Source organism: Trichoplusia ni, chromosome 13, assembly GCF_003590095.1.
Source record: "Trichoplusia ni isolate ovarian cell line Hi5 chromosome 13, tn1, whole genome shotgun sequence".
Lineage (NCBI taxonomy): Eukaryota > Metazoa > Arthropoda > Insecta > Lepidoptera > Noctuidae > Trichoplusia > Trichoplusia ni.
The window spans coordinates 8562563-8573071 of record NC_039490.1 but is presented as its reverse complement, the minus strand read 5'-3'; the positions used below and the strand labels follow the sequence as shown (position 1 = coordinate 8573071).

General features: G+C 34.6%; 1 protein-coding gene across 4 annotated transcripts in view; it reads left to right on the top strand.

The window, feature by feature from the left end:
- The window catches only part of LOC113500344 (glutathione hydrolase 1 proenzyme-like), an 85534-nt gene that overhangs the window by 57983 nt on the left and 17042 nt on the right, over window positions 1–10509 (top strand). For all 4 annotated transcript variants that reach the window (XM_026881101.1, XM_026881100.1, XM_026881099.1 and 1 more), the window contains one exon: window positions 5200–5420. In XM_026881101.1, the coding sequence (XP_026736902.1) occupies window positions 5200–5420 (221 nt within the window). The remainder of the gene's footprint in view (window positions 1–5199; window positions 5421–10509) is intronic.

The window sequence follows — 10509 nt, the reverse complement described above, 5'->3', positions numbered from 1 at the left end:
GGTTACACAAATTAACTAGTCAAGTCGCATGAAAGAACACCCGGACTCAGGACCAGCGAGGATCACACAACGCTTGTTCTACGCGAGGATCAAAACCAGCCTCCTCCAACCAGCCTCATCGCCATTTTTTTCATGAGAGTACATGTAGCAGAAGCGAGAAAATCTTACCTTGGTCTTAGGTAAACCCTGATTTGTTGTGTTTTAGTGAGTTGCGGAGAAGGGACGGTGGATGTACGAGTATACATATACATACTTCTTTGGGATACATTTGAGTACTTCCAAACCACACAAGTTACATTTTTCTCTTTAAATTAAATTAAAATTAATGGTAATAAAGTCTGTATATACTCGGTCTCCTAAATTATTCTTTAGGACACAATATTTCACAATGAAAATATTTTTATTTTCTGTAGCTCGCTAACGCAAGATAGATCTAAATGCATTTGGAAGAGACACATTGACAAACTGTCTGACTTTTAGAGAAAATAAACATTTCGAAATAGAAATGCTGTTGGTTATTTTAGGGTTTCGCCTCCGACAAAAATATGTGGAAAGTTCGAGATAGTAGTCACGTTAATGGTACATTTATAGAACTTACTAACTCTAATTCAATTGTATCAAAATGAGTGCAGCCGTTTTTATAGTTGTAAATTGCACTGTCATCGGGTTTGAAGCTACCCTAGAAATTTCAGCCTGCTAGCTTTTGGGAAGTGCCTCAGAATTGAGTTTCAAATTGAAGTGGAATGACAAACAAACAAGAGAATTGAGTGTATAAAAAAGTGGGAAAAATATAATTTTCTAACACTTTATTAATACTTAGTAGTTAAGGACAAGTTGAAGCCTCTTTTTACGTGAAATAGCTGTCATTTGGTCCCATAATATGCAGGTTGATTGGTATGACTTTTTGAAGTTAGATCCTTATCGTTCAGTGAGACACTACTGATAAACGATGAACAGAAACACCGTGAATATGACCGTATTGCAATATTAAAATTTGAAATCGCCAACACACAGTGAGCTAGTATGTTTATCAAAACTTAATTTATTTATTTATTTTAATCAATTACAACGGTGAAAAACCAATTACAGCAATTAAAAAATATACATTATACAAATTTAAACATTAAACAAATTAGAATATAAATAAAAAAAACATAAAAACAAAACACTTTCATAAATTTATCTCACAGTACTTCAGGCATACCGACAAAATCTTCGGCCATACATCCGCAAACAGACCTTAACCTTAAACCTTTCTTACATGGAAAAAGGGCCTGTGCCCATCCGTAGAACATTTATAGACTAGCAGCATTAATATTTAGAAGTAGTAAACAATGTATTCATTTAAATGTGACATTTTAAATGTAAACATTTTACAATGTATTGTACTTATCGCTGAACTTAATTCTAATTTATCTTTACTTACGAGCAGTTTATCATCGCTGTAAATTGTACTTACAAAGTATCCTATAAATTTTCCATTTAATTTGGATGCCGTTTTGTGGAATCCTGTAAACATTTCAAACTCACAGCGATTAAAGCTCAAAAGTTTAATTATCTGTTTTAATCTTCTCATCTTCTAGTAATATTCCATGCTCTGCTAACCATGGCTACATGTACCCAGAGACACACCCAACGTGATGTAACGGTCGAGTCAATGGTTTGCTTCATTTTTTTCTGGTGTTTAAAGATAACCAGTTAGGTCATTGATCGAGTTTGATGGCGATACCAGAGGTCTACAGTCACGTCTTAAACTAAAATTATTATGGTTGTGGAAGAGTGACAGCGCTATACAAAAGGTAGAGCGGCATCACTTTTCCACGACTGCAATAGAATACTGTACCCTGATACATGTACAGAGGAAACTATCTAGTATGCTACATTTATTTTCCTATTTCAAGTTCAAATGAAGATGTTCTAAACAGTCAATATTTATACAAACAGGTTTGTCTTCGAAGACAGCCTCTTTTTATCAAGCCAACGACTAAGTAAGTATCTAATGCGTGATGTACAGTCACGCAATGACAATACAAGAACCTACTTTATAAGTACAAATGATTGGCAAGCAAAAAGTATTGAAGCAATTAAAACAAATTGCAAAGCAAACGTTCGTGTGACGACCGTTCTATGGAACGGAGCAAGTTTATGTGGCATGAAGAAAACACAGAATCGTAGTTCATTTGAAACACATCTCTTTAACTCCTTCTTTCTTAGTCAAGAACATGTCTACTATTGTTAATCCTGATAGGGTAAAATGTATGGGAGTTTATGACACGTTCCATATTAAAAAGAAATGTTAATTCGTTACATTTGAGTAATTGTCATATAAACACAAATCCACTGTCGCGGATTAGGTGTCCGCGTAGGACAAACAGGACGAATGGTTCTGAGTCTTGGTGTCTTTGTGCATGTGAATTGAACGTTTCTAATGTCCAGACGTTGGCAGAAGTTCTTGTGAAGAAGCCTTAGATATTTCAAAATGGTTTACTAATTCCTTCGAAAGTTGTATATTTTCCAGAGGAAAATTCGTCTTATATTCATAGTATCAGTGATTTTCGCGCTTCGCAATTCAGAGTATATGCATATGCATCATCAAAACCTTTGTTGTAAGTACCTATGACCAAACATTAAGACAATAACAGTCGCAGACATTAAATGGGAATAATAATTATAATAAATTGATACGACACAATGAAACCAGAGAAACGACTCACGTGCTTCATTAAAGAAAATGACGAAATCTTAAATAATTTTAACATAATATTGTTTACAATACAATTTTAAAACAACCGGCTGGAGAACTGCGTAGATAAAAATGTCAAAAATGTAAATATTATTCGAATTGCGAATAGATTATTCTTTTTATAAACTTAATTTTCTTTTCTACACGACCTTGAGACTTGAGATGTAAATATTTTTATTCGCGTAACTGATTATGATTCATAAATTTTAATAAACTAAACTACTATTTTAATTATATGTCAGCCTATTTTTTGTCTTTTACTAAATATGTTTTTAATCATTCCTATTCGGGACTTCTTGTTAGTCTTTCTAAAGACTTATCTCACCGGTTGATCACAAATTATTTTTCAATAAATATTGTGGTGGTATTTGTGGTGGTGTGGTATTTGGTTTAATATTTTTGCATATCTAAACCGTATATCTGCAAATAATATTCTTAGAATTACAATACTTCACGTTACTCACACAGCTTACATAATAAGTAGGCCTTAAAAACAATTCCAAGTGAAGTAAAATTGCCGTGATAAAATGAAATTGTTTCTTTCTAAACGCAGTTGGAGTGTTCACTTATCAACTAGTTTCAATTAAGTACGCAGTATTTTTGCTTTATGGTTTTGCTAATGGCGAACCGGTTGAAAAAAGTTTGAATTTCGAATACTAGAACGAGACGAGTGTTTTTTTTTTAAATTTACGACTTGTTTTAAGATATTAACATTAAAAAAAAGTTAACACCTTTTGCAGCATTGTATGTAGTTATGAACTTAGTTTTTTTAAATTCAAGAAATTCATTACAAACAGCTGAAGTATTTCAAGAACAATTAGGTCGTTCCCTTGAAACGATTTAAAAAATGTAAGAATTTTGCTCCGAATCTCAAATAAAAGAATTAGGTCTTTTATTTACGATAATAGCTGCTACAGATAAAAATCTTATTTCAATGGCTGGTCTTGACCTACCTTCAACGTTGGCACTTGTATTACCTACCTACAAATTACGTTTACCGTGTGATTTTAATATTGAACTAATATAAAGATGGTGGCTGGAAAAACGTCTACAGTACAAAAGATAAAACGCTTACAACTGCCCTATTTAACCTGTAGAAAAATTATAACACAAAAATCAATAAAAGAAAAAGTTCAAAATTTAAATTTCGAATTGTAATCAGAATTCATTACGCAAATTATGCACAACCGCGTAATGATTAAGCATCAACGAGGAGAGTTTGATTTTTGCTTATTACGAGTATATCAGCAAAACATTTGCAGGCTTAATGTCCAAAAAAATTACAAACTTTACGCAATCGATAGCTACGTCACAGTTTTTTATCTTTTTTCCTACGAAAACCTAGTGACGAATATTCATATAGTTTCGATTTCAACACGTATTAACAGTGAATCATGATATTTTTGTTTCGTGAGAACAAAACAGAACTAGTATGTCATTAGTTTATCGGTGCGGAAGCCATATTGAAATCCATTCGGGAAATCTGCGTCACTTTTTATTGCTCAATATATTTTAATATTGAGGAAATTATTATGTTGTGTCATCGTTTGGTTCAGACACTAGAACAATGTGAATTTGTAGGGAAGATGTGTTTGTAGAATATAATGCAAGTAAATAAATTGATTTGAAGTAAAGGCGTAGGCATTAGTTTCAATGGTTAAAGTAGGATCATGGCTGAAATTCGCTTAAAAATGAGAAAACTGAATAGGACAAAAAGTATAATAGATATTTATTAATTTAATATCATTAAGACATCAGATTCCTCACAAAATTTAAAGGTCTGAAACACCGTTCGCCTTTTTGCCAGCACAAGGATAGCTGAAAGCGCGAAAAGGAGACAGAATATTCGTATCTCTCTTACACAATATCGATTTTCCCCCTGACCTCTAACAACAAAGTTAGTGTTAGCAATGTCAAACGATACTTTGTAAAAGGTGTGTTGATAAACATGGAGGGAATGTAAACAATACAATTTAGCTATTTGCAATTATAGTTAAGTGATAAGAAGTTTTATAGTTTGTTAATACTTCGTGTACTTGAAGAACATTTTGTATTCTATGGAATTTTGCTATTAATTTGTCAGGAAAATGTTCAGTTTCTCATCTAGTTTTTCGTTGTGTTATTAGTTTCAATAAAAATAAAAACAAAGAGCTGATTCTGCTAATGACGTTTATTAGCAGAAGCTACGGGATACTTTTCTTATTGTGCTTTGTTTTATTTAAATGGTAAAAGCGTCTACATTTTAGTATTGTTATCATTCATAAAAAAATTTGCAATAGCGAACTTAATATCTGAGGCATTGAATATCTCACTACAGGAAAGAGAAGGTATTACAAGAAGTACTAGCACGTATAATAAAAATTGAAAAGCCATCTTCAGATACCTAGGACTTGCAATAGCAATTTTGGAATGTTAAACTTTTCCAAACATCCTAAAAAATCCTCATATTGTTCCAGAGAGATCCTCCTCAAGAATGGGTCAGCGGTGGATGCGGCGATCGCTTCCATGTTCTGCAACGGGCTCCTCAACCAGCAGAGCATGGGCCTTGGCGGCGGCTTCTTCATGACAGTGTATATCAAGGATGAGGAGAAAGCCTACACGGTGAACGCTCGAGAGATGGCGCCAGGAGCCGCCACTGTCGACATGTTTAATGGGAGCTGGGATAAAGCTGCTAAAGGTGAGAAGTTTGTTTTTATCTAGTCGTCTCTGTCTAACAGCTGGGTAAAGTCCTGATTAAATTTCTTCTGTTCCTCCAGGGGGTTGTAGATGTTGTGTTTCAGTTTCTCTGTAAGAGACCTGCCTTTACGGTTCTGTCTAAAATTTTGGTCAACGTTTTAGCTAAAGAGAGAGAGAATCTTTATTCTAGGCATTCTAGCCACCATTTTGCCTACCTTTTCTTTACCCGAGGAAATCCTTACTTTGCTTTTCTCTACTGCTTTTCTCCGCCCTGGGGAAGTCTTGCTTGGAAAGGTATGCCCTTACCGGTTGAATCTACTGGAGTTCTTTACCCATTCATTGTACTAGCGGGCTAGGGACCGAGATCCTCGGCAGAGACGCTCCTATTTAGGTAGCCAACATTCAATAGGAGTGAATGACTGATGTTAATTTTACAACTGTTAAAAATTGAATCAATTAAATAAATTCACTATTCTCTCTAGGAAAAAGAAGGAAACAATCCATTAACATACAAATCGCACTTCTCCGAAAAAAACACCTCACTGCATGATTAATGTGAATAATACAATAAACAAAATGGAAATACCAATAATACTTTCACTATCGTATTCCTTATCATAATGTAAACAAAACAATAATAATACAATCAGCACTTATTTTTAGTTCGAGATATTTAATAAGGTCACGAATTAATCTGTATTTACTAAATACAGGTTAGGTTAACGAGAGACACACTTCTATAAGCAAAACAGAAATGTGGAAACGAGATGCCGCTCTATATCATGTATAACGCTGTCTCCCTCTAACAACCGCAACAGATTTACTTTAAGAACTGGTAGTAAGCGGGCATGTTGTTTATTTAGATTCTTCGTTCTTATCTAGAAACCTTGAATGAACCCAAGTCTTTAATATTAAATGTATTACGGTTACCATGAAAAATGTGTCACGTTTCTAGCTTCTAGAACTGTAAAGATAAATATACCGCAGACGATAAAGTAGCGATAATATAATAATACATAGATAACGTACAAAACAACATTATGTAACATTGAATGCCGAGTATTCAAGGTAAATATTTTAAAACTATTGCCTCAAAGGTAGCTATAAGCCAATTTATATAGTGAGGCTAGCAATTTACAAGTTAAATTATCATTTATTCCCATCAAAACCGCATCCAAATCGGGTCACCCGTTTAGGAACTACAGTAACGCAGATGAACAACACACATAGTGCTTAAATCTATAGAAACCCTACGGATTAAACTGATCGCTGAAAAGAAGAATTTATTTGTCAAGTCAAAGTGCAACACGCCAATTGATTGTCAATTGTTTTAAAGAGGTGTAATATTGGGAGTCTTCGGACGGAAACATCGGTCGATCACTTATTATATCCCATTTTTTAATTATTACGAAAAAGGTGAGAAAAAACATCATGACTAAAATTAGATGCTCAATCAACGTTACATTGTGCAATATTATATCAAATGCTTGCGAAGTCTGCTTAATATGGCAAGTATGGGTGCGTATCTATCCGGTGCCGATCTAACGTTGCCTACACATACAAACATACAGCAATGTTGATATATATGCACAAACATATGTGTAGGTAGTTGGTACAGCCAAGCTGCTGACTCGTAGAAACCGCGGCCTTTGCTCGCATGTTCGAGAAAATTCATGAAGTGTGAACGGAAAATGCAGTAGAGTGGTTTAACATTGAAACTTGGACGTTTCTAGACTTCTTACGTAACATTTGAACGGACTTAGAGCTTTGCTTTTTAGTAACAATTTATTTTCATTAAGTTTTTATTCGGGCTTTGATAATATTTGTTTGAAAAGTGAAACCTTTTTACAACTGTAACTGTATTATTTTAAGAGTTCTACGATGGATCCCCCAGGTCTTCCAACATAACTAAAAAGTATCTACAGAGGCTGATAAAATCTCTTTAATCAACTTTAAACTCAAAATGGAGAGAAGATGCGTGAGGTCAAACATATTTACTATTGATCCGATTAAAAATTAATCCTAACTTATATTTTCATAACCACGTGGACTAGACGCTGTCATAAACTATTTTCCAATAAAGCATCTTTAACTCTATTAACAAAACTACATGCTCTCCTAACTTCACATTGACGCAATATTGATTTACGTCAAATTATGGCACCAAGTTATAACCGGGTTTCAACTTCAATTGAACGTGCTCAATTCTAAACACCCAAAACCTTGTTTCCAAAACAGACACAGGCATAAACAAAAGGATTAATGAAACAAATAAACCTAATACTCCATTATCGTGTTTAACCAAACTTATCCTCGATATGATGCAAACACGATCAATTTTGTTCTAGATTTTCCGTTGCTTTTGATAACATTACTTTGTATTGTCCAAAGCATTGTTTGTGCACTTGAACAAATAAGAAGTATTGTAGAAAGTCTTTTGTTTTGGCTTATAGACTGTTTCTAGAACATTCCACCCCCGTTTCTGGAACATTCGACCCTTCTTTATTGATTTTAAGGCTGACGCCGGGCCGTCGAGGGAAAGGGAGCTATAGATTTATTGATATAGAATATCTAGGCAAACCCCAGCCAAGTCCTAGTCTTAATTGTGTTGGTTCATCGTTATGTAATCATTTTGATGGACCGTTTTGTTTTTATTCTGTAGTTAAGAACAAAGAAAAAATACTATTTTTCATTACTAAAAATGTTGTCAGCATTTATTAATTCTATACAAGGTTTATAATAAAATTAATCACGGTAATTTTATGGATACTAAAATATACAAACAAATGTATTTTTTTTTAAGTAAGTAACATTGATGAATTATAAAAGCCATAATAATTGATACCATTAAGTAACGGAAAAAAATTGTTACTAATAATTGAACAGCTTTAATTAGTAAATAGGAAATGAAAAAGGTTAATGGCACCTGTGCTTGATTTTAACTGTAAACAAGAATTGTGAAATGATTCGAATGATGTCAGCATAATATGCAAATTATTATTGTATGGTTTGTAATGAAAGCCTGATTTTTGTAAACATAGCTGTTATTAAATTGGAGTTGTTTTACCGTAAGTGCAATACAAGGTATCTCACATCCACAGCAGCAAGAAACTTCTTACATTATTAAATGATGTAACGGTTTACTCACGCGTATTTATCGGGGTAGCCCGACTAGTTTCGGACCCAACCGGAGTCCTTAATCATGAGCAGACGCGGCGGGATCGCGTTACATCATTTAATAATGAATCAGTCTCACGATAGTTATTATAAAAATAAAAAAAACTTCTTACATCTTAAACTAATTTTATTTCATGTTGATCTGAAATATAATTCATTAACAGAGTAGTAATCCCATTCGCTACTATTCATAAAATTACAATTTTATTTCACTTAGGTAAGTTCATCCAATCTTCAATTATACTATGATCATTCTTACTGTTCCATACCCAAAGGGTTCAAACGAAACCTCTACTGAAGCTCAGTTGTATGACCATCTGTCACCAGGTTGTAGTAATTCATGAGCCGTAAAAGCCAGAAGCGAATTTCCACTGATGATGTTTCTCTGTTGCCGCTATGAGAAAGAAAAAAATAAAGTCGAAATTAAGCAGCTTGTTGCTTTGTTGCAGTTGGTATAGTCATTTTGATGAATATTTTTTGTAAATTTAAATTTCTTTGTCTATCGCGTTCAGTGTCGCGACTCCGGCCGGTTTCTTTATCCACCAAGATCAATATTCACATGACGTAATACAAAATGTACCCGAAAGCAAAAATACATGTAATTCAGACAATCGTTTTTAATATTAAATGCGTATGTTACGTGGCGGCGTCGTTGCGAATTTCTCTAAGGCTTTCTCTTCGTATCTGGTCCAATCAGTGAACCTAAGTCTCACGATGTGGTTTCTCTCGTATCACAAAGCCGGCATGAGCAACCTTTCCAATCCGTAAAGCTATTTTTAAATGTCGTTGCATCAATTATACAATCATATGTTGGTATCTACAAGTTATTTTGGGGTTGTCGTGGCCTTAGGAGATTATTTGTATGACTCCCGACACGAGACTTACTGGTGTTGTAATCAATAGATGTAGACAACAACCGACCAACAAAAAATGAAAAATCTCGAGATGAGTATCTTTACAAACATTAAAAAAACAACCAGACACCCACACCTAGAAGGTCCTACGCGGGGATCGAACCCGCGACACGTTCTTCATTATTGATTTGCGCCAACTGTGCGCAAGTCTCATTCTATCATGTAAGCCCTTTTTCACTTGGGTAAATCGAGTTAACTACTAGAGGTAAAACCAAGCAACAAGCTATCATCACACTATACTATAGAACAATACTGAGACAGGAACGGGTGGAAGGTCACTGAATGATGGTGAGTGTACGCCGGCTGGTGTCCATTACCTAGGCACACCGTTACTTAGCCCGATTCCCTCCGATGCCTCTGACAATGCGCGCAATATTGTGGCTTCAACGCGCGTCTTATGTTTTTAAAGAAAAACTTGCGATGGAATTACGACATAGTTTTTGACAGATTTTTTTTACACATCTGTATATTTGAAATAGAATATGTATTGCTACTTATAATTATAACCGAAACTTTTAAGTTGAAATTTAAATAATTCTGATTAGAGCTTACATAAGTTTCTTCATTGGAATTACTTTGAAACTTAATTTTCGAAGTATTTAAATTTTTGTCGTCGTTAAGGTACAAGTTGGCAGCCGACCGCAGGCGACAACTGCAGACGACATGTCGCAACGACACTACTGGTTTCTATGTATTTCTATGAAATTCCCTCCGTAGTTAGCGACATGAAGCTAGCGACGCGTCGCCGAGCGTCAGATGTCAGTGTCGCCCGACCGCAAATCAGTAGTGTCGCTGACGCCGGAGCAACAACACGTCGAGCGTGTTTCATTTAAACGACAATACTCTCTGAATTCTTTCATATCGCTTTTCAAATGGTTTTTGATCAGTATTGAATAAGTTCCCTCACTTGCTCTGCGTTTAATCATAGGACATGTGGCTTGTCGTCTATTTCTGTATAATAAAAGCAAGTCATCATCATCATCTTCCTCTTCTAATAAA